This window comes from Salvelinus fontinalis, chromosome 3 (assembly GCF_029448725.1).
Source record: "Salvelinus fontinalis isolate EN_2023a chromosome 3, ASM2944872v1, whole genome shotgun sequence".
Taxonomy (NCBI): domain Eukaryota; kingdom Metazoa; phylum Chordata; class Actinopteri; order Salmoniformes; family Salmonidae; genus Salvelinus; species Salvelinus fontinalis.
This window is the reverse complement of record NC_074667.1, coordinates 14782849-14810626: the sequence shown is the minus strand read 5'-3', so window position 1 is coordinate 14810626 and position 27778 is coordinate 14782849. Positions and strand designations below refer to the sequence as shown.

The 27778-nt window shown below is 41.1% G+C and overlaps 1 protein-coding gene across 1 annotated transcript; it reads right to left on the bottom strand.

Moving 5' to 3' along the window:
- Positions 1-117: 117 nt before the first annotated feature.
- aars2 (alanyl-tRNA synthetase 2, mitochondrial (putative)) lies at positions 118-24324 on the bottom strand. Its single transcript, XM_055907357.1, has 22 exons — positions 24052-24324; positions 23432-23620; positions 23028-23173; positions 22732-22923; positions 22252-22396; positions 19835-19980; positions 16600-16708; positions 16482-16520; positions 16151-16265; positions 15888-16015; positions 15008-15152; positions 14613-14782; positions 14247-14360; positions 13195-13335; positions 7905-8042; positions 7593-7696; positions 7050-7158; positions 6462-6587; positions 5923-6033; positions 5560-5643; positions 5193-5306; positions 118-1356 (listed from the first exon to the last, which is right to left on the bottom strand). Exons 1-22 carry the CDS (start codon positions 24304-24306, stop codon positions 1183-1185), a joined length of 2994 nt encoding a protein of 997 aa, XP_055763332.1. The 5' UTR covers positions 24307-24324; the 3' UTR covers positions 118-1182.
- Between the last annotated feature and the right edge of the window lie 3454 nt (positions 24325-27778).

Here is a 27778-nt window from a genome sequence, read left to right as displayed (position 1 = left end):
ACAACACTGCCATTATGCCTTAATAATTTAAAATAAACAATTATACCTATTGTAAAAATGTGAGCTTTGAGTTACTCAAGGTTATCAAGTGAATAATTAGTGAAAATTGTACAATAATAAATTACCTCAAATGTCTTTATTCCTTCTAAAACAAAGAAAGTATACAACTGGAATATGCATAATCCTTACACTCATAAATTGTTAATTATTACAAGGCTGGCATACAGTACATCGCAGGACAAACTAGAATGTCCTTATTCTCCACAATCTAAGGAAAGAGGCACAATACAACAATACAAATCTCCAAACACTGTCTTGACTACCTACTCATAATGCTTATCATTCACATGTACATACTGAGTCCTGACAGAAATTCCAGACACTTGCATCCATAATAAATAGGAGCAGGGGTTAAATTGGGCCGTCGCATTCTATGAGAGAAAAGAAAATCCCTCTCAAAGTGCTTTCAAATTGCAGTGGAGAAAAACATGCATGCCAAGTCATTGTGGCCTACAACATTCTTAATGTAGTCGCTGGAAAACACACCTTTGAAATCAGTTTTGATGGCCACTGTTAAAAGAGGAGGATCACAGAGCTTTCTAGTTTTACTCAATGTATTTCTCAAATCCCAAAAATGTGTGAACTGCACCATTTTAGAACCAGAGTTTTTAGCAGTGGCATGGTTTATGCCCGTTAGGACTCACCAATGGTGTTGAATGCATAGGAAAGACCAGGGCTAAACGTACCATGGGGCAGGTGGTATTCCCAGTACATGATCCTTGGATGAGTGCCAGTGGGACATTCAAATCATCAATATGTTGCTAACTAGCAACAAGATCATGTTTAGAGTTTGTGATCTAGCTAATGATTAGCCCAATGGGTTGAATGCAGATGGGTAACCCTCAGCCTATTTATTTATAGCTACTATGCTACAACAGGGGAAATTACATTATCATTTCATTTTAGAATAGTCTGTCCTTTGAAAAGTCACCCGAACTGAACTTCTCACAGTCATTCTCCCCCCCCAAAATTGTAGGTTCTTCCAACATGTAGTATGCTGTAATATGTACTTTTGTCATCAACCCCCCCATGTGGCAGTTGGAGAACTTTTCCATTGAACAGGGGTGTATTTTACCTCCACCCTATGGTAAATGTGGGCTTGTGATCCCTGGACGTTTTTACTTAGCATCTGTTTTGGGTCTTGTCCTGTGCATACTCTTCAGCACACCTGAGTGCCTCAGTGAGATTGGCCACACTCCCTGTGCCCCTTGCCACAGTGGCAGAGCCACCTGCGTTCCCTCCCAGGCGGGCACACACTGTCAGGGCCCAGTCACTGGCAGAGAGAGCACTAAAGCCCTATGGAGAGACAAAGATGAGGAGTGAGTGTTGGTGTGATGGAGAGAGAACAGGTGGGTAAGAGTGTGTGAATATACACTGCTCAAAAAAATAAAGGGAACACTAAAATAACACATCCTAGATCTGAATGAATGAAATATTCTTATTAAATACTTTTTTCTTTACATAGTTGAATGTGCTGACAACAAAATCACACAAAAATCATCAATGGAAATCAAATTTATCAACCCATGGAGGTCTGGATTTGGAGTCACACTCAAAATTAAAGTGGAAAACCACACTACAGGCTGATCCAACTTTGATGTAAAACAAGTCAAAATGAGGCTCAGTAGTGTTTGTGGCCTCCACGTGCCTGTATGACCTCCCTACAACGCCTGGGCATGCTCCTGATGAGGTGGCGGATGGTCTCCTGAGGGATCTCCTCCCAGACCTGGACTAAAGCATCCGCCAACTCCTGGACAGTCTGTGGTGCAACGTGGCGTTGGTGGATGGGGCGAGACATGATGTCCCAGATGTGCTCAATTGGATTCAGGTCTGGGGAACGGGCGGGCCAGTCCATAGCATCAATTTCTTCCTCTAGCAGGAACTGCTGACACACTCCAGCCACATGAAGTCTAACATTGTCTTGCATTAGGAGGAACCCAGGGCCAACCGCACCAGCATATGTTCTCACAAGGGGTCTGAGGATCTCATTTCGGTACCTAATGGCAGTCAGGCTACATGGAGGGCCGTGCGGCCCCCCAAAGAAATGCCACCCCACACCATGACTGACCCACCGCCAAACCGGTCATGCTGGAGGATGTTGCAGGCAGCAGAACGTTCTCCACGGCGTCTCCAGACTCTGTCACGTCTGTCACATGTGCTCAGGGTGAACCTGCTTTCATCTGTGAAGAGCACAGGGCGCCAGTGGCGAATTTGCCAATCTTGGTGTTCTCTGGCAAATGCCAAACGTCCTGCACGGTGTTGGGCTGTAAGGACAACCCCCACCTGTGGACGTCGGGCCCTCATACCACCCTCATGGAGTCTGTTTCTGACCGTTTGAGCAGACACATGCACATTTATGGCCTGCTGGAGGTCATTTTGCATGGCTCTGGCAGTGCTCCACCTGCTCCTCCTTTCACAAAGGCGGAGGTAGCGGTCCTGCTGCTGGGTTGTTGCCCTCCTACGGCCTCCTCCACGTCTCCTGATGTACTGGCCTGTCTCCTGGTAGCGCCTCCATGCTCTGGACACTACGCTGACAGACACAGCAAACCTTCTTGCCACAGCTCGCATTGATGTGCCATCCTGGATGAGCTGCACTACCTGAGCCACTTGTGTGGGTTGTAGACTCCGTCTCATGCTACCACTAGAGTGAAAGTACCGCCAGCATTCAAAAGTGACCAAAACATCAGCCAGGAAGCATAGGAACTGAGAAGTGGTCTGTGGTCACCACCTGCAGAACCACTCCTTTATTGGGGGTGTCTTGCTAATTGCCTATAATTTCCACCTTTTGTCTATTCCATTTGCACAACAGCATGTGAAATTTATTGTCAATCAGTGTTGCTTTCTAAGTGGACAGTTTGATTTCACAGAAGTGTGATTGACTTGGAGTTACATTGTGTTGTTTAAGTGTTCCCTTTATTTTTTTGAGCAGTGTATATACACATAGGTATTTGGACAGTGAAGCTACATGTTTAATTTGACTCTATACTGCAGCATTTTTGGATTTGAGATCAAATGTTTCATATAAGGCGACAGTAAAAACAAAACACTTTTTTTTTTTTTTTAATTCGAGAGTATTGTCATACAGTGCATTCAGAAAGTATTCAGACCCCTTGACATTTTCCACATTTTTTTTAACGTTACAGCCTTATTCTAAAATGGATGAAATTGTTGTTTTCCCCTCATCAATCTACACACAATATCCCATAATGACAAAGCAAGAACAGGTTTTTAGAAAATTAAATATTACATTTCATAAGTATTCAGACCCTTTATTCAGTACTTTGTTGAAGCACCTTTGGCAGCGAATACAGCCTGGAATCTTCTTGAGTATGACGTTACAAGCGTGCCACACCTGTATTTGGGGAGCTTCTCAGATTCTTCTCCGGAGATCCTCTCTAGCTCTGTCAGGTTGGACGGGGAGCGTTGCTTCACAGATATTTTCAGGTCTCTCCAGAGACGTTCAATCGGATTCAAGTCCTAGCTCTGGCAGGGCCACTCAAGGAAATTCAGAGACTTGTCCCGAAACCACTCCTGCATTGTCTTGGCTGTGTGCTTAGGGTCATTGTCCTGTTGGAAGGTGAACCTTCGCCCCAGTCTGAGCTGAGTGATCTGGAGCAGGTTCTCATCAATGATCTCTCTGTACTTTGCTATGTTCATCTTTCCCTTGATCCCAGTCCTCGCCGCTGAAAAACATCCCACAGCATGATGCTGCCACCACCATGCTTCACCGTAGGGATGGTGCCAGGTTTCCTCCAGATGTGACGCTTGGAATTCAGGCCAAAGAGTTCAATCTTGGTTTCATCAGACCAGAGAATCTTGTTTCTCATGGTCTGAGAGTCCTTTAGGTGTTGTCATGTGCCTTTTACTGAGGAGTGGCTTCCGTAAAGACCTGATTGGTGGAGTGCTGCAGAGATGGTTGTCCTTCTGGAAGGTTCTCCCATCTGCACAGAGGAACTCTGGAGCTCTGTCAAAGTGACCATCGGGTTCTTGGTCACATCCTTGACCAAGGCCCTTCTCCCCCGATTGCTCAGATTGACCGGGCGGCCGGCTCTAGGAAGAGTCTTGGTGGTTCCAAACTTCTTCCATTTAAGAATGATGGAGGCCACGGTGTTCTTGGGGACCTTCAATGCTGCAGGAATGTTTTGGTACTCTTCCCCAGATCTGTGCCTCGACACAATCCTGTCTCGGAGCTCTACGGACAATTCCTTCGACCTCATGGCTTGGTTTTTGCTCTGACATACATTGTCAACTGTGGGACCTTATATAGACAGGTGTGTGCCTTTCCAAATCATGTCCAATCAATTGAATTTACCACAGGTGAACTGAACTCCAATCTAGTTGTAGAAACATCAAGGATGATCAATGGAAACAGGATGCCCCTGAGCACAATTTCAAGTCTCCAAGCAAAGTGTCTGAATACTTATGTAAATAAGGTATTTATTTATTTTTGCTAAAATAAAGAAACAAACTGTTTTTGCTTTATCTTTATGGGGTAATGTGTTTAGATTGATGTGGAAAATAAATAGTTTAATCCATTTTAGAACAAGGCTGAAGCGTAACAAAATGTGGAAAAAGTCAAGGGGTCTGAATACTTTTCCAAATGCATTGTAGGTGAGAGTGGGGTATGTTGAGCCATTATTTACATTCAGGATCACTATATCAAAGGAAATATACTATTTTTTCTAACATAGATATCTACAAATATTTCAGGATGTTGTTCATCCCTGAAAATAAATCAGAATTCATGTAAACATAACCGTTTTGAAAACATAGTTGTCCAAAATAAGTGGCCTCTTGGCACAATATACCTTGATTATTGGGTAAAATGAGCATAGGTACAGGATTAGCATAGGGATACATTTCTAAAACTTTGCACTTTTAACATAGACTCAGGTCCTGGTGTAACCTCATATCCCAGCGATAATGCCCTGCATTACACCTGGGAAGAAAATACTTAAATTGTGGCCTAGAGGGGGGCGAATCCAACTGAGGAAGGCATTTTTCATCCTCCCCTATCTTTTTTACCATTAAGAAATGAAGGCACTTTATGTATTTAGTCCCACCCACCCTTGACCTATTGAGAGACAATGCAGTATCAGTAAATACAGTGATGTAAGAGCTAGACCCTATACCTTGGGCACTTGGCACGCACACAGGACCTTCCCCGATGGCTGCCGGTGGGAGAGTAGCATGATCAGGGTCCCTGGGGCTCTGTCACTGTATTGGTTCACTGTCTTCATCAGCACCTACAATGAGAGCAATGGGATCAACTACATCGAGGCTCAGTTTCCCAGAGCCTTAGTAACGGTAAGTTCATCATTAGATCCCACTTTAAGTGCATCATTAGAATCTAAGGTGTTTCCAAAAAAACGATGATTGCACTGAAAGTGCTCACTCTCTGTGAATACTGATGCATTAGTTTTATATGGGGCAAAGTGATCTAATTGTGAACGTTAAACACCTACTTAGCCTCATCAGAAATTCAGATGAAAAACATACTGATATAGAGTCTGTGTCCACAGTGTCCACTACAATATTCTTGTTGCCATTCTTTTTGAACAGTGATTGGGCTTTCACAGCAGCCTGCAAATGGAACAAAAGTAAGTAAGAAAGAGAAAACAGTTAAAAGTACAATAGTATAATGTACATTACCATTATTTATCATTTATTAACTATTGTGATTGTTTTATAATGCTGTTGTGACTCATGTGTCTTCCTGCATACAAAAAGTTTGAAAACAGGATCGACTTTGTTTATTGTACATCGATCATTTTCATGTATTTTTACTTGTCACATTAAATAGTTATTGTGGAGGATATAATACACGTTTGAAAGGACAATGGGGTTGTGTGCTTGTCATACCTCTTTGGTCTCCAGTTTCCTTATACTTGTGTTGGTCGTCCTCTGTAGACCTTTGAGGCGAGTTTGAAGCTCCCTCCGCTTCCACTGTGGTATGGGAGTGCAATCAACTGCCTGGGACAAAAAACAAATAAGGCCTAAGCATTTGTGTCATATTCACATTTAATTCTAACTATTTAAAGTAATGTGGTAGCTTGGGACTATAAGGTTATATCTGCAAAAAGATGATTCTGAGAAAATTGGCTTAAAAGTTTCGAACCATCATTGGTTTGAGTGGTGTAAGCAATTTTTATTTTGTATTCTTTTGACCTCAACAACATGAATTGGGGTATTTAGAGTACTATATAGGTGGAGAACATTAAACAGAACAAGGCTATATCAATAACTAAAATGAAAAAATGCAGGTCCCATGCTCTCGGCTATTCAAACACTTAGGCCATAATTTAATACTCTCTGAAGTTGCCTTTTGGAGCATTTTCAATATTGTCTGTCTAATGACCATCAGTTAGGTCAGTATTGAGGGAGTGGAAAAGCACACATACATCTGTCAGTATGCCCACTTCTTTGGCCAGCCGGTTGGCACCTGCGAGGGAGGGGCTGGCGACCGTTGCAAGACGTGCTGACAAAGACTCCACTTCCTGGGTCAGGACCTGACCCGCCTCTCGAGCCTGTGAGCCAACAAAATAACGACACATATCAGAATGGATCTCGTTGAAAGCTACTTGTGATTCTGTAAAACTTTCAACTTGGGATTTGTACCAATTATCTCTCCTTCCTCCAAAGTGTGCACTTATTCACTTCACTAATTTGAAAGGAAATGACTGGTTTAAGAAATATGGTGGAAACTCCCACAAGCCCATGCCTCCAACAATCAAATGCTTATTTGATCATGGAGTGTTTTTTTAAAAGATCAGTGATACATGACGTCCTAAATAGGAAAATGTACATAATTAATACTGAACCAGCAACACAAAAGTGTTGAGCGAGGGGCTAACTGGTGTTGTAAAACATGAGAATAATTGGGATAAAGTGACGTGATTGTATATAGTCCGCTACTATGCACCTCTGGTATATTCACAATAAGTGACGGCCTATTTAGTTTTATGCCTTCTTGCTTTTATATAACACACCACTCTGGCGTCGTCTCCAGTGACTGCCACGATACGGCTGATCCCTTTAACCATCTGCCTCTCGGAAATTATAACCAAATCCCCGATCTCCCCGGTCGTCAGTAAATGCCTGAAAAAGAGAAAAACGCTTAGTCTAGTAGCCCTTTAGAAACAGCCAATGAACATATAATATTTAGCATTGTTCACAACTATAGGAATTGTCAAATCTACTCCTCCAAATATATGATCCGTTTCTAACCTTAACCCACGATAAAATGTATAAATTCTACTGTCTCTTCTCATTTTCATATGTTGGCTCTTTTACAGTATATTGAACAATTTGCCACATCCTCACATGCCGAAAGGTGAGGCAGTGCATATTGTCATTTCGTAATATCTTATGGTAAATAACAAGTAATGTTAAATCCTATATTTAAAAATGCCTTTTGAATCTATCATAGAGAGGGAGAAAGACTGATTGAGTGAGAGACAGACAGACAGACAGACAGACAGACAGACACAGACAGACAGACACAGACAGACAGACAGACAGACAACACTTACGTCCCACAGCAGAGCTCCACTGACGTCCATCTGTCCGTCGGAGAATCGTACAGGTCTGCTACGGGAACTGCCACGGACACCACTCTCACTGGATCAGGGTACACCTAGGAGGAATTACAGAGGATTTGTGAATCCTCCAATGCCAACACACTATTATGCAGAATATTGTGCACTTAGAAATTGCAACCATTGGGTTGACACTTGTTCATGCTCTTAGCAACATAATGCATAACACTTTACAAAAACACCGCTATTATCAACATTATTCACTTTAATCTGGGTAGGAGTGTCCTCAAATCAACACACAGTTACCTCATCCACAGTCCTTAGACCTGGGATGTCTTTAGCCCGGGCCAGGGGAACCTCTTCTATGTACACCGCATTATTCTCTGTGATAATGTTGTGGATGCTCCTCTCAATCTCCTGGAGCTGGGGAATACTCAATGATCCCTACAGAGTGACCACCAAAAATCAATTATTATTATTACATCCAAAAAAGCATTTTCATGCTTCTATACAAAAAGTGAGTTTTTTTTGCTTATCTACTGGACTTTGGCAATGCATATAACTTCACATTATTCATAACAGGGATGTGATTTACTCTAAGGGGGTTGTCACATGAAATTTGTTACCCTGTTGCATTTGGAAGAATTCCACAGAATACGTTTGGGTTTCACAATGTATTTTTTTTTTATGTATCAGAATGTTTTTGGGAATTCTGGGACTGTCTGCATTAAAACCCTACTAGCTTAAACATGGAGAGCAATTTACAATAATTTTTACTTTCTCTTATGATTTCCTTGAATCAACAGTATTGTTGAAATGTCGGGACCATTATGCATATTCTGAAGGATGTAAGAGCAGCAGGACAACAGCAAACGATCTGCCTAAACCGACACAGTAGGCTCACACAACAAAGCCGAGGCCAGCGGATTTTAAGGATGAATAAAGAGTTAGAGGTTGGATATGTTTCTCAGCATACTCATCCAAAAGCATGCAAAAAGGTGAGTAAAAAGATGGCTGGCTATTTCTGCGCAACTTGTTGCCTCTATAGAGTATAATAAAAGACCAACTGTAGTGAGAGGTTGAGTAGTTCTCGCATGACTGTAGAGGGCTTTTGGTCGACTGAAGGGAAGATGGAGGTGTTTGCTTAAACGCAATGACTGTCACATTGACACAATAAACACACTAATTATGGCATGCTGTTGGCTGTATAATTTCTGTGAAACTCATAATGAGGCTTTTGAGGAGGATGAAGTCCAACAACAAATCATTCCCAGCAATGCAACTGGAAGGGAGGGCCAGGTACCACAGGGCCTACCATAGCCTGACCACAGCAGCAGTGATTTCAGTGATGCTATCACCTCATACTTTGCCCGGCTTAGAAATTGAACATGGAAAGCGTTCACAAAATCATCAGTTGCTGAAGTTTTTTATGACAAGCAAAACTGTCAATTAGAATTTCTCCAATGAGTATTAAAAAAAAAATCAAACACATAATGTGTAGGCTGTGCAAACAATCGATTCAATTCAATTAATAAAATACTGCATTGGCTTGGTCTTGTTTTCTTTGTGTTTTATAAAAACAACATTTAAGTCATCCAAACGTAGGCTACAGGGGCCTTATCTATTCAAGATATTATTACTATTACATTGTTATTATACAACGGGTGGGTCTAATCCCAGATACTAATTGGTTAAAACCGCATTCCAGCCGGTGTCTATCCCACAAGTTACTCTGTTCCATCTGACTACACAAACTACTGTCTCATCAGCTCAGCCAGGCAATGTACAGTATATACCAGATCTACAGTGCCTTCGGAAAGTATTCAGACCCCTTGACTTTTTCCACATTTTGTTAGGTTACAGCCTTATTCTAAAATTGATTAAATTGTTTTTTCAGCAATCTACACACAATACCCCATAATGACAAAGCAAAAACAGGATTTTAGAATTTGTTTCAGATTTTTTTTTAATAAAAAAATGAAATATCACACTTACATAAGTATTCAGATCCTTTACTCAGTACTTTGTTGAAGCACCTTTAGCAGCAATTACAGCCTCAAGTATTTTGGGGTATGATGCACACCTGAATTTGGGGAGTTTCTCCCATTGTTCTTCGCAGATCCTCTCAAGCTCTGTCAGGTTGCATGGGGAAAGTTGCTACACCATGTTTTCAGGTCTCTCTAGAGATGTTCGATCAGGTTCATGTCTGGGCTCTGGCTGGGCCATGTCCATTCAGAGACTTCTCTTGAAGCCACTCCTGTGTTGTCTTGGCTGTTTGCTTATGGTCGTTGTCCTGTTGGAAGGTGAACCTTCGCCCCAATCTGAGGTCCTGAGCACTCTGGAGCAGGTTTTCATCAAGGATCTCTCTGTACTTGGCTCAGTTCATCTTTTGCCTCGATCCTGACTAGTCTCCCAGTCCCTGTCGCTGAAAAACATCCCCACAACATGATGCTGGAACCACCATGCTTCACAGTAGGGATGGTGCCAGGTTTCCTCCAGAAGTGACGCTTGGCATTCAGGCCAAAGAGTTGAATCTTGGCTTCATCAGACCAGAACATTTTGTTTCTTATGGTCTGAGAGTCTTTAGGAGCCTTTTGGCAAACTACAAGCGGGCTGTCATGTGCCTTTTACTGAAGAGTGGCATCCGTCTGGCCACTACCATAAAGGCCGGATTGGTGGAATGCTGCAGAGATGGTTGACCTTCTGGAAGGTTCTCCCATCTCCACAGAGGAACTCTGGAGCTCTGTCAGAGTGACCATCTGGTTCTTGGTCACCTCCTTGACCAAGGCCATTCTCCCCCGATTGCTCAGTTTGGCCGGGTGGCCAGCTCTAGGAAGAGTCTTGGTGGTTCCAAACTTCTTCTATTTAAGAATGATGAGGCCACAGTGTTCTTGGGGACCTTAAATGCTGCAGACATTTTTTCATACCCTTCCCCAGATCTGTGCCTCAACACAATCCTGTCTCGGAGCTTTACAGACAATTCCTTTGACCTCATGGCTTGGTTTTTGCTCTGACATGCACGGTCAGTCGACCTTATATAGACAGGTGTGTGCCTTTCCAAATCAAGTCCAATCAATTGAGTTTACCACAGGTGGACTCCAAGTTGTAGAAACATCAAGGATGATCAATGGAAACAGGATGCACCTGAGCTCAATTTCGAGTGTCATAGCAAAGGGTCTGAATTCTTATGTAAAAGGTATTTCTATTTTTGATTTTATAATAAATGTGCTAAAATATCTAAAAACTTGTTTTCGCTTTGTCATTATGGGGTATTGTGCGTAGATTGCTGAGGATTTTAAAAAAAATTAAGAATAAGGCTGAAACGTAACACAATTTGGAAAAAGTCAAGGGATCTGAATACTTTCCGAAGGCACTGTATTGTAAAAAGCATCTAGACAGTATCTCCCATTTCTTTTAGAAATGCATTCGGTTTTCAACAGCGGAGATTAGTAATAATCTGCCTCTCCGACATTTGCAACATTGTTTCAATATTGAAATTCGATCTCTAGCTGTCCTATGGTAATGAACGTGTCGGGAGTCAGGACGAGACAGACCGGCTGGCAGCTTTTCTCAGCCAGTCGAAATCATGAATCAGCATAGTTTTTATGGATATACTGTATACAAAGAAATGTCAATAAAAAACACGAAATGCAGCTAGTTTTAGTTTGTCATTCCAGCTTCAGTTTGAAGTGATTGTGTTAACTGTGTAGTTGGCTATCTCTTCTGAACAGTGGCCTGGCAAGAGGGCAAATGTTCTACAGGCGGAATCACACATCATTGTTATGGATGTATTCCCCCCCCCCCAAAAAAATCACTAGAAAACAGCTTAAACATAAGAAAATGCAGATACTTTGCTGTTATTCTGGCTCCATTGTTTGACGTGACTGTGTTAGCCAAAGTAGGCTAGCTAGCATGCAAGGGATAAGAATTTTGCCAGCCATCATGGCAACAGAACATTTAGAACAAACGACTGGGTCGAGTCCATAGTTTTAGAACGAAAAGACTTAATGACTGGGTCGCGTCTCTGGCAACCGAATCGATAGAACGAACGACCAGCCGGCTTGGGTAGCAACCCTAGAATTGTGTATCTTGTGGAAGGATGAAATAGAACAATAAATCAAAATAAAGTTATTGAAAATGTCAATAGTTATTTGAATATGTTGGCAACTCGTTGTGTATTAGTGATAATACCCTCGAAGCCGGCTAACAACACCGGTGTCAATATATCCGCCAAACACCGGCTTCGAGGGCATTATCACTTAAACATTACATGCTATTATAACATATAACATAAACATATTATTTATAACACAGCATTGTTGAATCCTTGTTTCTGATTGGCTAGAAGGGCATTCTAGAATGAATACTGAAACCAGATATCGGGACAGTTGGAAAAGATATCGGAACACCTCGCAATCATGACGCAATATGCGCCAAGGCATGCAGACTGTACTTGCTACAAAGTTACAGAAAGCTAAACCAACAACCACACAAACTGGAATTGGATACATTGTAAATCCAGCTCCAACGAGGAAAAATTTAGCTAGCTTTTGATGTGTTTCTGCAGAGACATATTTTTGGGGGAGCATCTGACGACCTAATGTGGTACCGTAAGTGATGAACATGAATTTCTCGTCCCCTTCGCCGCTAAAGCTGTCAAATCTCCCCACATGTTTCTAGTTTCACCAGCTGTTTTCAGCAACTGATATGTTTTAATTCGGTTGTCATATTGGTAGGTTAGCTAGCAACAAACTATTTAGCTAGTTTCTAGCAGTGTTTAAAATGCTCTGTGAACTCCTCGTGATTAACAGTCAGTGTTGACAAGTGTCCTGACGAGGAAGAAAACTTTTCTAGCTATGCCAGGCAAAATCAGGCATTATCAACTTATTGTTATGGATGTATCCAAATTAATGTCAATAGAAAACAGCTACTTTGCTGTTATTCTGGCTGCAGAAGTCGTGACTGTGTTAGCCGTAGCTAGCTGGCTAATTAGCAATCAAGGGATAGCGTTGCCGGAAAATAATGAATGAACGACTGGGTCACGTCCATAAATATTGAACTAATCGAAGGAAGACTGGGTCGCGTCACTCTAGCAACCAAAATATGAGAAAGTATGAATTTGCTTATTTAAATGAAAATATTTAAAAAATCTAATAATATTATAGTATTCTAATAGTATTGTTTTCTTTGGCAACTGTGGTATAAGCGGGATAAACAGCTTAAACAAATGCAACGGAATAAACTTTGCTGTTATTCTGGCTGCAGAGGTAATGGCTGTGTAGCCGTGGCTAGCTAACAGCAAGCAAGTGATAAGAATGTTGCAACGGAACAAAGAACAAACGGTTCTGCAGCGTCGTCCATTATTTCCAAGTTAATGTAGAGAATTAGCTTTACGGACATTTGTGCTGAGTAGTCAGCGATTTCGGTCTGTTTTTACAATGACAAAAAAATTCACCCTTGGTTTTCAATGTGTGGATAAATAATATAAGATACTGGTCATACTATAAGCGGAATCACCCAAGGTTGCTATGAGTATAAAAAAAAAAGTCAAAGAGAACAACGACAGATGATCAAATTAACGGGTCATACTGCATACCTTGACGCTGAAGTCAAAGCGTAAGCGGTCTGCAGCGACATGACTCCCTCTCTGCTCCACAGAAGAACCGAGCAGCTGACGGAGGGCGAAGTTGAGGACGTGTGTGGCGGTGTGCTTGACCATGCAGGCTAGTCTCTGTGGCTGGATGTGAATAAACATGAATTTTCTTATTAGCAAATTAAATTATAACATGTAATATGCTATTAACACAATCATATTTATGACAAAGTATACGTCACAAACATCCCACTGGGCACAGACTTCAGTTCATCGTCTGGGTTTTGATTTACTTTCATGTGAATTCAACGTGAAATCAACCAAAAATTGTCACCCTGTCATTGGATTTAGGTTAAAAGTTGGGTGGGAAAAAGAAAAAAAATCCCCTACGTTTATGACTTTGTAAATTCAATCAGTTTTCCACATTGATTCAACATCCTCACATTGATATTTTTTGGTTGAAATGATGTGGAAACAACGTTGATTCAACCAGTTTTTGCCCCGTGGGATAGCTTTAAAGAGCACATATCACAAATAACACACACACCCACAGTTAATTTGTTTCAGAAGCCTTATGAATAAATATTTTTTATAAGTTATACTGCGTTTGTCTATGGCATGTGTCAAACTCATTCCTCAAAGGGCCGAGTGTCTGCGGGTTTTCGCTCCTCTCTTGTACTTGATTTATGAATTAAGGTCACTAATTAGTAAGGAACTCCCCACACATGGTTGTCTAGGGCTTAATTGAAAGGAAAAAACAAAAAATCTGCAGACACTAGGCCCTCCATGGAATGAGTTTGACACCCCTGGTCCATGGTAACCAACATATGTTTAAACAGGGCTGGCAGTCAAATACATTGTGACTATAGATACTCTGTTGATTTATGACTTATTTGTTCATTTAAAGGTTGAACGTGAGGATAGTTTCACCACTATTTTCCAGAGACTTCAAAATAACACTTTCTTCCTACGACCCCACTAGCCTGGATTTCAAATGATCATGACTGCTGTGTAAACAAGGTCCATTGTGAGTCGACCTGTAGAAAATGCTATACCTCATCCAGGTAGAGCTGGACCTGGTCTCCTTTTCTCAGCACTTCAGCAGCGGTGACCTGATGAACCACATATCCCCCAGCAAGCTGCACAGCCTCAACAGGGTACAGGACATCCTGAGGGAACACACACAACATCCCAACTAGGCTAGTAAATATACTATGAATGGAATGATTCAATGAATGTAGCTTCAATAGCTTAATAAAAATGTTGCTGAGGGATAGGACATTCATATGCAGGAAAGTTGACATCAGAAAGATTCAATGTATGGACCCCACATTTTCAGGTACATCCCTAACAAGCAGACACACGTTGTGACACAGTGTACTTAAACACGGTGTCCTAAAAAAGGTGTAGCTAATGCTGACCGGCAGTCCATCTCTGATGAAGTAGCCCTGGTCATGGGACTGCCCCCCTTGCTCTGCATAGAAACAGGTCCGGTCAAGCACCACACCACACCTCTGGCCCCCGGCTACTTCCGAGACAAGAGTCTGTCCGCAGTACAGGGCCTGCACGGTAGCATGGCAAGGCTGGAACACTGGAGAAAAGACACAGGGCTCCTTTCAGAGAGAATAAAATGGACAGCAAAACAAAGGATAATTGACCTGAATATAATATATTGACTGAATATTATCCTTTGGAGTGCTGTGTAACTCATTCTCTAAGGATTTTAGTAGCGAAGATCCAGCACCCAACCGTTTTAGACTAATTACTGTAATTGTGAGTGAGCATGTTGTCCATAATCTCGAGAACTCATTCATACCATATTTGCCATCCTGTGCCAAGCTGTAGTGGTACTTGGGAGAGTCGTCTGTGTGGGGAACTTCTCCACTCTGCAGCTGGGCTAGGCTGTGCAGATCCAAATGGACCAGCGTATCCACAACAGAGGTCTGCACCTGACACCTAAGCTGGTGGTGGGGAGAGGAGAGACAGCCATCGAATGGGGTGGATCATTTTCAGTAAAAAAAGTTATCTGCAAAGGCTGGTGAAAAAACTGGACGGCCTCATTTAGTTTCAATAGGTTAAAACCATAAATAATTTATTCTTAAGAATTAATTCATGCTTTTAATGTCAAATGTAGTACTCATGAAATAATTCAGTGTTGAGTAAAGGAACAAACTAATGTATGATAAAATCATAAAAGTGTAATGTTTGAAGCAACTGTCCAGTGAAAATCTCACATTCAACTCATACCCAAATATTGTTTTTGACTCGTCCTATAGTCGTATGTGTGGCCAAAGCATAAATTAGAGAAAAGACACAAGAACTCCACCTCAAAGTTGAATCTCAAACAGGCCGTTTCAAAAATGGTTGCAATATCCTCATAGCACATGATGTCATGTTGGCTCATCAATCAGCGGTCTCCTCACATGAATATTTTTAATGACCGTTATACGCCCACACCATACTGTTGTTGGGGTATGTCCCCACCATTCAAACACAGACATACTTAATTACCATTTTTTTGTAAGGAAAACTATTTCACTCATAGTAATTAATTACAGGTGATTTTTCATAGAAATCTGGAAACACTGGACATTTACTTTTTAGTATTTTGCTATGCAGCTTCATGAAGCTAGATTAGACTAGCAATATTTGCTTCATGTAGAGAAAAGGAGAGGAAAAGCACTGACTGTAGGTACCTTTTCATTTTCAATGGCCAACACATCAAGGGCCCGTTGGTCAACAGTCAAGCCCTGCTCCTCCAGCATTAGTCCAATGAGATCCAGAGGAAAGCCCAGGTTACGATGCAGAGACCAGGCCACAGGCACTAGGAGATACACACACACACACACACACACAAAGGATTGACTACTGAAATAAATTGGCCCAAAAATGAATACCACAAATACCCTATTACAAACCATACCCTATCCCAGTACTGTATCCTAGTACTGAAGCTGACCTGGGAATAGAGTGTCATTGTTCTCCAATTTCTGGAGTGTCCTGTCAATCACTCTGCGCCCCTGCTTCAGAGAGGACAGGAATTGGGCCTCGTTTTCATTGATTATATCCATGATCTGAAAATAAATAAAATAGATCTTAATAGTTTATCACTATACCTTCCTTGCCACTCACCTGAGAAAGTGTGTCAAGTGAATGGCTGTGTACGAAATGTCAGGAAGTTTGTATATGCAAGACTTTATTTTAATTGCAGGAACTTTGCTTCCTGGTGTAAAACCGTCATTAAGCGTGTTGTTGATGTAATTTCTCTCATTTCATGGTAATTAACTTACCCTATCTGTCTCTTTATGCAGTTCAGGATAAGCATCACCCTGTAGAAAAGATGTGGATGAGAGAGGATCAAGACCATGATGACAAAGGTCACAAGTCTCATATCACAGCCCAACTCACCAGGATGTGGGCAACTGTGGGTACCAGGCTTGCCAGCGCTCCCTCAGGGGCCTGCAGTACCTCAGTGCTGAACCTCACAGCTCGCCGGAGGATACGGCGTAAAACCAATCTGCAGCAGGCACACACAAAGCACGCACAAACACAATAATTGAAAGAGAATGAGAATTACAATTGTCAGATGTGTTCACACCTCCCAGAGTCTATTTTGTATATTCAGCTATATGTCTCAATCTCAAACAAATTTCACATTTCAAACTTCTTTCTCAATCTTTGGGATTGAGATATGTTAATTTTAGATTGAAATATGACTCTCAGTTAATTTAACCTTTAACACTAGAACCGCCATAGGCCAATGGCCACTGATGTTTGATTTTGTAAATAAAAGAAAATAGCCCCCCCAGAAAAAGTCCTGCTCCTTCCCTGACTTTTCCTAAATATTTGTACTTTACATTAAGCTCTTATGGGACTGTTTAATTTACTATATTTACATTTACTATTTAAAATAACTATTCAAACTTACTGTAAGGGAAAACAAAAACATGCTATGTGTTGCAGTAGACCTTTAGAATAATGCAAACCATATCCTTGACTATCTGAGTTGATGAGTGAAGGGAAGCAAACTATGCCAGCCCACTGAATGACAAATGGATGAATGGGCAATAACTGTGCACGTTACTTCACGATCAAATTTAAAATAGTCCTAAATGAATGATAAGGAGGGTGAAGTAGTTGATTTAATTTAGAACAACAATAGTGTAATGATGAGATTGTATTATGTCTATTCATCAGTGTTGGCGCTCATGTTAATAATTTCACAGTGCACCTTGTGGGTTGATACCATTCTCTTTTACATGTTATTTACACTAACTCTATTGCGAATCACATTTATTGTAAGGGAAACAATAACATGCTTACGTGTTGCAGTAGGCCTTCAGAATAATGCTAAACATATCCTTGACTCTACCAAAGTTAATGAGCGAGGGAAAATAAATGACGCCACTCAGCCTGCGCAGCCGGCCCACCGAAACTACACAAACTATACCGAAAATTATTTAACACATGATAAGTTAGACTATAGACAAGATTCAATTGACAATAGTCTGATGAGTAACAATATTATCAATTGTCAAATTGTACATGAAGAGATAGGCACATCTTGTAATTGACAGATGCAGGGACAGGAGCATCACTTTATCAAATCCTCCATCAGTCACATGCAGGTAAAACATTTTGATTTCTATATAATATCAGAAAGAGCATATTCTGCAGTTTCTATGACACTTATCTTTGTCAAATAACTCTCAAAATTCAAGAGGTGCAGCTCTATTTCCAAATATCTGTGCTGTCTATGCCTTCAGCACATGACCAATCACACAGCAGCATTTCTCTGGATACTAAGCAAAGACTAGTGTCATGGCCTGTTCGGGTCAGGTTATCGTGGACCACAATCCTACAGAGACATCTCTCACACCCACCAGCGGCGGAGAGATCAAGATATACGGAGATGGCGGGTTTTATGACACCTCACGCTCATTGTAAATCTTAAGGTAGCAGACAAAATCCCTTTGTCTTCTCAGTGTGGAGGAATGGAATGTATGATGGGCCTATGGAGAACCTACCTCAGAACAGTAACATGCAATAAATGCCAAAATGGTGGTAATGACGATAGATGGAATATGAAAATGAATGTTGTTTTTCTTATGTTATTAAAAGTTAATTGACGACGTTATAACAAAAACATTGTAACTTGAAGAGTTTTCATAATATGTACCTGATGTTTGCATCCTGTACGTTGTGTGGAAAATGTCCAGATCAAAGAGAATGTTTTTGTAAAGATGAAATGTGAAGTTAGTTGTCTAAATTGGATCTGAGCTAAATCCAGACCTTGCCTCGTAACTAGTGACGCCCCAGAGAACTTGCCATAAAGACGGAAACGCACCTTTCTGACCCGAGGATAAAAAACATGTGAGTTAAGAATTTTCATATCAGACTAGGTGACCAGCACTGCAGCCAAGGTCCGAGTAGTCGCAACACCAAAACGCAACACGAGGTTGAAGAAGACAAAAGAAGAGTGCTTTTCTCTCGTGCACTCTCTTTCTATATTAACATTTTGTGTTAGCCCGCTAGGGACCTGTTTCATTGTACTAAGTTCTAATCACTCGCCTAGACTGTGTGTTTGTGTATCTTATCTTATAATTTTAGCTTGTTAGTAAATAAATAATCAACTCAATTGGTGTGGTACGGACATTTAGTGGGGACTCGGGTTTGTGCAGATTCACGGATCATGCGACGTTCAGTATGAGACTGTAGAAGAAATTGATTAATTAGCGACTGTTGTAAAATCAATATTCTGATATTCTTTGAGTTAATTTGGAAAATGGAAACTCAATGAAAACAAACTTTCTCATGGTGCCCCAGGTTATTGAGTTAATGATTACCCGATTCATTTAATCACGTAATTATAAACAGTTAATCATTCGATGAACAGCAGTCGTCACAATCAATACAACGTCACGACACTAGTAACATAATAAACTTAAAATATGCTATTCTTTTATTTTTATTTTTTTTAAATACATTTTCTTATTTTACCCAATGTTTCTTTAGATCTGCCAAAATGAAATTATAAATGAACTTTTGTGATGGACTTGAACTAGTGGTTTTTAGTTTTTACTTATAGCCTAGCGTAACATAAACAAATGAAAATTCTATTATGTTCTTTTAAATAATTGTTTTTTAGTATTCAAAATGTTACCTAAGACCTTTATAAACACAACCAAATGTATATTATTCCAATAGCATATTTTTCACTCAAACTTTGTAGAATTACACAAAACATATCCTTGACTCTATCAAAACAAATAACGATTGTTGTCATATTTTTATATGGATATATTCCCATGAATATTTATTCATGCTTCACAACTGTTTATGCTCTATTTATCACGCGTTGGTGCTTACATTTGGGCACCTTGCGGGTTGATATGCATCTGATGCTGAAGGGGACGCCGGGGACACCTAGTAACACTCTCAACGTCCTCTAGCAGGTACTTATAAGCTCAAAGGTCAGGCTGTTCTAGTGTTAACTACCGTTTTTTATACCTTTAGGTGTTATCATTCCCTTCCTCAATGAAGTGGAAATGCTTAGTAAGTCTGGCATTTTTCAGATTGCCTGTTGTGCATGAGCCAAAATCTGAGCATGGTGCAGCAAGAGACTAATAGCAGTTTGACTCACTCGGCCCCTGACATGCCTGGGTAGACTCCGTCAGCAATGCAGACAGACAGGGTGCGCACATGGTCAGCAACGACGCGGTATGCCATGTCCACTTTACCCACATCCGCCTCTCCAGTCCTCCCTCTATACTCAGGGCAATTGGAGCGCTAGATGGATTTAGATGATAACTAAATGAGAAAAATAAACAAAACAAACTACCAAACAAACAAATAATTTGGCACTAATACTCTCCTGTAAGAAAGGTATAGACATCAGTGAACATTCATTCAATCCCGTGGGAGCAACAGAGTCATAGCAGTTCATTGTGAAATTAATTATGACACATAATTTGGACAATCAGACACAAATAGAGCAACTTATCACGTTTTTTTGTTTTACCTATGTAGGGAAGGTTTAGTTCATTATCTTTCTTGCCTAGCTAAAAAGATAAATAATCTTGATTAATTCTCAGCTAAGATCCTTCTTATCTTTGAAATGTATTCTATACTGAAAAAAAATATAAACGCAACATGTATAGTGTTGGTCCAATGTTTCATGAAATGAAATAAAATATCCCAGAAGTGTCCATATGCACAAAAAGCTTATTTCTCTCAAATTTGGTGCACAAATGTATTTATATCCCTGTTAGTGAGCATTTCTGCTTTGCCAAGGTAATCCTTCCACCTGACAAGTGTGGCATATCAAGAAGCTGATTAAACAGCATGATCATTACACATGTGTGCCTTGTGCTGGGGACAAAAAAGTCCACTCTAAATTGTGCAGTTTTGTCACGGAACACAATGCCACAGATGTTTTGAGGGAGCATGCAATTGGCATGCTGTTGGCATGCTGACTGCAGAAATGTCCACCAGAGCTGTTGCCATATAATTGATTGATCATTTCTCTACCATAAGTCGCCTTCAATGTCATTTTAGAGAATTTGGCAGTACTTCCAACTGGCCTCACAACCGCAGATCACGTGTAACCACGCCAGCCCAGGACCTCCACATCCGGCTTCTGCACCAGGTGAAGCTGGTGGTTGAGTGAATGCCAAGAGCGTGCAAAGCTGTCATCAAGGCAAAGGGTGGCTACTTTGAAGAATCTCAAATATCAAATATATTTTGATTTGTTTAAGACTTTTTTGGTTACTACATGATTCCATGTGTGTTATTTCATAGTTGTGATGTTTTCACTATTATTCTACATTGTATAAAATAGTCAAAATAAGGAAAAACCCTGGAATGAGTAGGTGTGTCCAAACTTTTGACTGGTAATGTATAATAATTACTAGACAGATAGAACTCAATTCATATCTACAGATGGCGTTAAATCAGGTTTCCTGGATATTTCCTGCAAGGGTCGATTCTGGGTCCTGTACTTTTTACATTAACAATATCGACTTTGTCTGTAAATAATTGTAACCTGCACTTGTATGCCGATGATACTGTTGTGTATGCTATTGTCCCCCACGGTTGGTCTGAAATACAGTCTGCCTTCATTGTATTACAGAAAAACTTTATTAACCAGAATTAGTACTGAATGCAAGTAAAACTATGTATATGTTGTTCTCTAGAGCGAGTAAAAATAATTCTGATGATTTAAGCACATGTACTTTGGTGGTATCCATATTGATCGTGTCCGTGCTTACAAATATCTGGACATCTGGATAGATGAAAAGCTGTCTTTTAAAAAGCATATTGATGAGTTAAGAAGCTGAGAATAAAAATTATTATTCATTTGACGTTCCTATCGGTCCTAGACAATCTATATGAACGCAGCTGCCACTTCATTAAAGCCGTTAGATGCAGTTTATCATTGCACACTGCGCTTTAGCACGCGCTACAATTTTAGTACTCATCACTGCATTCTCTACCAGAAAGTTGGAAAGGCCCTCTGATGTCAAGTAGGTTGATATATTGCTATGTTTTCATTTTTAAAGAACTTTTACAAAAATCCCACTGTACCTAACATCATGACTAAACTTTAGACATACGAGTTACCACAACTGGTCTCAGGGATGGTTAACTCTGGAAATTCCTTTGGTCTATACTGAGTTAGGTAAATCAGCTTTTAGTTGTTTGCTTGCACCTTATTTGTGGAACAATCATCTAAATGTTCTTACATTTTATGTTATGATGCCTTTGGGGCAAATTCACAAAGCTGATTAAGGATCTTACTACTCATGAATGTGTTTGTTTTTAATGGCCGTGTTTTTCTTTCTGCTTGCATTTAGATTTTGATGTGTGTATTTTCTGTAATTCAGGGCTCATCTGTAAAAGAGACCTTGATCTCAGTATGACTCCCAGATAAAATAAAGGTTAAATAAAATGTCTGCTTCTCTTCCTCACCTGCACATGTATTTTGTTTAATTTCTTAAATGTTTTTCTTCAATCCTCTATCTCATTGTACCTAATTATCTGTAAACAAACTAAACTTACCTGTTGTATAGCAGACAGCAGAGGGGTAAAGAGGTCAGTGTCGTAGTTGGAGCGTTGTCCTTGGAGAACGGTCACCAGTCGCTCCAGACCCATGCCAGTGTCCACGCTGAACTGGGGGAGTGACCGCAAGCTGTGATCTGCCTCTCTGGAACAGCCAAACGCAAGCACAGAGTCAGACATAGGCTTGCAAACACAGAAACACAATCCACCCTAGTAATGTGATTCAGTCATGGAAAAAGTATAACAGTCCATATTAGTGTACTCCAGATGGAATATATTTTCATCACACAATAATGTAAAGATGTTGTCGTCTTACTAACATCCTCTGTCAACGTTAGAGTGCATGAGCATTAGCAGAAATTGTTCCTAACTTGTTGATATTTGTTGCTTACTGCAGTTTTTATACTAAACAGCATGTTCTAAATAGTATTTAGTATGGTTAAAAACCAAACTATAAGCCCCTGGTAATAGGTATAGCACCTGTTGTATTGCATGAAGACCAGGTTCCAAATCTCGACCACATCAGGACTGTCCGCGTTGACCAGCGAAGCTGCGTTACGGCCCCCAATGTGGTCATAGTGGATCTCTGTGCATGGGCCACAGGGGCCAATCTCCCCCATCTCCCAAAAGTTGTCCTTCATCCCAAATGGCAGGAGGTGATCAGAAGGCACTCTACAAACAAAAACATCAACCATGAAAGAGAAGGGCGAAGGATCAAAACACAAATGAGTCAGGAAGTTGTTATTATCTTGGAGAGGAAACTATGCCTTTCATACCCCATGCTTAGCCAGATGTGGCGCGTTTCCTCATCTGCTGGCAAACCAGAGGTGGCATCACCGGCAAAGTATGAGACGTAGAGGCGTTCTGGAGGAATCCTGTACTCCTCTGTGAGTAGACGCCAAGCCATGATGCACGCTTCCTCCTGCACAGAGACATAAGAGTGCTTATGGCTCTAATCTGAAGGGGCATAAATGCCATCGTGTTCCCTTAACCTATTACCCCCTTACTAGTTATTTCATGAAACATGAATTGCTCATCTAGACTATCTTCTTACATTGTAGCAAATTTCCATGAAGTAGACCTTTAAATGAACTCTGCTTAGTAGGCTTACATGCACTTTTACACCTGCCTTTTAAACTGCTATGGCATCATAGATCAAAGCTACATGTATGTCACACACCTTGAAGTAATCGCCAAAGGACCAGTTTCCTAACATCTCAAAGAAGGTGTGGTGGTAGACATCTCGACCAACATCTTCCAGGTCGTTGTGTTTACCCCCAGCCCGGACACACTTCTGACTATTCACCACACGCCGGTACGTGGCCATTTCACTGCGCGGGTCTGCTGCTCCCAGGAAAATGGGCTTGAACTAAGTGAAGAGGAGAAGAGAGGCATCCTTCCAACTCAGAGCCAGTGAAGTTGGAGCACCCCAAAAAAGCTATGATGGCATTTGATGTATGGCCTAAGGTATGGTATGTATACACAACTTTTCACTTGCATAACTAAGTAGTATGCAAAAAAATCAACTGACAATCAACAAGACACAAATCTGCATTTGACTGGAATTGCCTTTAGATAGCTAGCTAGTAGGCCTATGTATTGTCTACACTCGCTCAATGCTGTTGTTCACGCGGGACCCATAGAGTAACAGAACTGTCAGAGGTGTCAAATCTCCAGTGTCATGCATGAGGCTAGCTTTCTTCGCTATAGCCCCTTGCAAATAATCAAATGAGTGTCTACTGTATTCAATAATATAGCTAATACTTAATGTGAAAACCAACCGATGATTGTTCAATTTACCTGGTTCATGCCTGCGTTGACAAACAGGAGACTCGGGTCTCCCCGCGGACGAACGGGGGAGGATGGCACAATTATGTGTTGGTAGAGTTCATGAAAAAAGTCTGTGAACGTACGCCGCACACGATTAGACGAAAAGCCTGTTTGAACCTGAGAATATGACCTTGATAAATGTCCTCTGAGGCTTGTAAGTGATGTTAAATTATTGTTTATCACTGCTCTGTACCGATGTGTCAAGCGACTCACGTGCGCCGCCATGTTGGCAGCTCTTCTTCTTCGGTGGAGTTTAATGGCAGTTGACATCAAATGTTAATGGGGCATTACCGCCACCAACTGGACGGGCTGTTGAACGACAAAATACCAAATATATTGCCGAAAAAGGGGGGAAACGATATCATGCAAAATACAAAAATAGACAGACGCATCAACAAGCAAAACCCACCCCCCTCATTCAGTCACAGTCCAATCCAATTTCTCTGACTTTTTTTCTGTGCTTTACAGTTGATGACTATTGCAATAAATGACACAAAGCACACCTTTTTAACATTTAATGTATCATGATCCCTTAGTTGCTGTGAAACCTTCACTGGTGGTGGTGTCTCTACTACCATTGTTTCTTCACCACGACTCGCTCCTTCCCTCTTCTCATCGCGTCCAGATAGGAAACCCTCTGGACAGCAGTTACTCTTACCACCTCTGTCTCCTTTGGGCGTATGTTTGTCACCACAATTGCAGCATTGCAACTCAGCTGGCATACGATACTCTTCCCATCTGCGTACACTTTCACATTACCATATATTTTGCAGTTATGACACTGAAGGGGCATGTGCACAAAAGCTCTTACAGGGTATCTCATGAATCCTAACTTTACATGAGAACGGAGAGACTCTTCATCAAAGTACAATAGTTTGATGAAGCACATGTCTTTACTCCATCCACCATATGGGTCAGTTGATGTGCACCAAGCACTTCATCAAGGTCTTCAGTTATACAATCTGCATTTACTTCATTTACTTTACTACACCCCAGAGATAACCCTCTTGATATGTGCCCTGCTTAGAAAATCCATACACAAAACATTCCACTACGATATATTTTTGAGATGCACAGCACAGTTCTTCTGCTCCGCAGACATACAATCAAAAAATGTGTCTAGACTAGGCTTGGATTTCACCACACCTTTACTTCTCTTGTTTCCTTTCTTTTTCACAACTGTAACCCACTTATTCTCATCTTCACCTGAAGCACTGTCGGTTTCAAATAAAACATCCGTTTCCGCCATCTCCTCTGCACAGAGGGGCATGGTTGCAGCTCATCTAAGGTCTAAGGTAAAGGTGTGCAGTCTGTGTCCAATCACTGAAATACTTGTCATGGCCGTCTGAATAGGTGGCCTTGCGGCCATACTTTACTTTTTGGGTGCATTCCATATGGTTAGATTCTAGAGAAAATATTGTAATGCCTGAATGAAACGCTCTCTGCATCTATTTCAAATTTGTTTTTTGAAGAATAGGTTTAGAAATACCTGAAATAACTTCCTGACCTACACTTGTCTGAGAAAGGTACTTAGGTGTGCTAATGTCCAAGTGAAGCGCAACATCAAATAGACTTTTTCTGTGTGCTTGCCTTAACTAAAATGTTGGTGTAAAAATGTGATTTTTAAAGTTTTAATTACACCTTGAGAATACTGACAAATGAGATAACATTGACTTGATAGTTATAAACAGTTGGAGCTATATAGTTAAATAATTGAACAGCAGGACATTTCCAAGATTGTCCCTTCAGTACTGTACTATTCACTTTGATTTCCTGCATAAATAATTGAGGGACAAATTGACAAAAGAGGTTTCAAATGAAATCCTGCTCCAAGTATCTTAGTAATTATGTTGTTTCCTCCTTTCTTTTATTATACTGAACAAAAGTATAAATGCAACAAGAAACAATTTAAAATATTTTACTGAGTTACAGTTCACATATGGAAATCAGTCAATTTAAATTAATTCATTAGGCCCTAATCTATGGATTTCACATGACTGGGAATACAGACATGCATCTATTGGTCACAGATGGCTTTAAAAAAGTTAGGGACGTGGATCAGAAAACCAGTCAGTATCTGGTGTGACCACCATTTGCCTCATGCAGCAAGACACATCTCCTTCGCATAGATTTGTTTAGGCTGTTGATTGTGGCCTGTGGAATTTTGTCCCACTCCTCTTCAATGGCTGTGTGAAGTTGTTGGATATTGGCTGGAACACGGCGTTGTACACGTCGATCCAGAGCATCCCAACATGCTCAATGGGTGACATGTCTGGCGAGAATGCCGGACATTTTACGCTTCCAGGAATTGTGTACAGATCCTTGCGACATGGAGCCGTGCATTATCATGTTGAAACATGAGGTGATGGTGGCGTATGAATGGCACAACAATGGGCCTTGGGATCCTGCCACGATATCTCTTTACATTAAAATTGTCATCGATGAAATGCAATTGTGTTCGCTGTCAGTAGCTTATGCCTGCCCATACCATAACCTCACCACCACCATGGGGCACTCTGTTCACAATGTTGACACTAGCAAACCGCTCACCCACACGTGGTCTTCGGTTGGACGTAGGGCTGGTTGGACGTAGTGTCAAATGGAAGCAAAGAGAGCAAACGGAACGAAACGGGGAGGGACGTCATCTAAAGGTAGTGTAAAGCAGTAGTTGACAAACGATGTAAGGCAATAATAGTGCACCGGGGATCCGCAAAATTAACTCAACCCTTATCAGACTCTGGTTACCGGTCCGGATACACATGCTCTGCTTAGAATATTCGGCTGTCCAAAGGTGGAACAACTAGATAGCCTACTCATGCAGTACTTGGCCATGTACTGTTATAATCTCCACCCAGCACAGCCAGAAGAGGACTGGCCACCCCTCAGAGCCTGGATCCTGTCTAGGTTTCTTCCTAGGTCCTGGCTTTTCTAGGGAGTTTTTCCTATCCATTGTGTTTCTACAGTCATGGCCAAAAGTTTTGAGAATGACACAAAAATGAATTTTCACAAAGTCTGCTGCCTCAGTTTGTATGATGGCAATTTGCATATACTCCAGACTGTTATGAAGATTGATCAGATGAATTGCAATTAATTGCAAGGTTCCTCTTTGCCATGCAAATTAATTGAATCCCCCCAAAAACATTTACACTGCATTTCAGCCCTGCCAGAAAAGGACCAGCTGACATCATGTCAGTGATTCTCTCGTTAACACAGGTGTGAGTGTTGACGAGGACAAGGCTGGAGATCACTCTGTCATGCTGATTGAGTTCAAATAACATTTACACTGCAAGCTTCAAAAGGAGGATGGTGCTTAGAATCATTCAATCAACACGTGCCGTCATCATTGCTTTGCACAAAAAGGGCTTCACAGGCAAGGATATTGCTGCCAGTAAGATTGCACCTAAATCAACCATTTATCGGATCATCAAGAACTTCAAGGAGAGCGGTTCAATTGTTTTGAAGAAGGCTTCAGAGAGCCCAAGAAAGTCCAGCAAGCACAAGGACCGTCTCCTAAAGATGATTCAGCTGCGGGATCGGGGCACCAAAGGTACAGAGCTTGCTCAGGAATGGCAGCAGGCATGTGTGAGTGCATCTGCACGCACAGTGAGGCGAAGACTTTTGGAGGATGGCCTGGTGTCAAAAAGGGCAGCAAAGAAGCCACTTCTCTCCAGGAAAAACATCAGAGACAGACTGATAT

Bases quoted from the DNA above. Each gene is read 5' to 3' on its own strand.
- aars2 (XM_055907357.1), bottom strand. From the start codon at position 24,306: ATGGCGGCGCACGTGAGTCGCTTGACACATCGGTACAGAGCAGTGATA. The intron at 19,981-22,251 runs GTAAGTTTAGTT...AAATCCATCTAG, and splicing joins TGCTGTCTGCTATACAACAG to CGCTCCAATTGCCCTGAGTA. The intron at 15,153-15,887 runs GTACCTACAGTC...CCCCACCACCAG, and splicing joins TGGCCATTGAAAATGAAAAG to CTTAGGTGTCAGGTGCAGAC.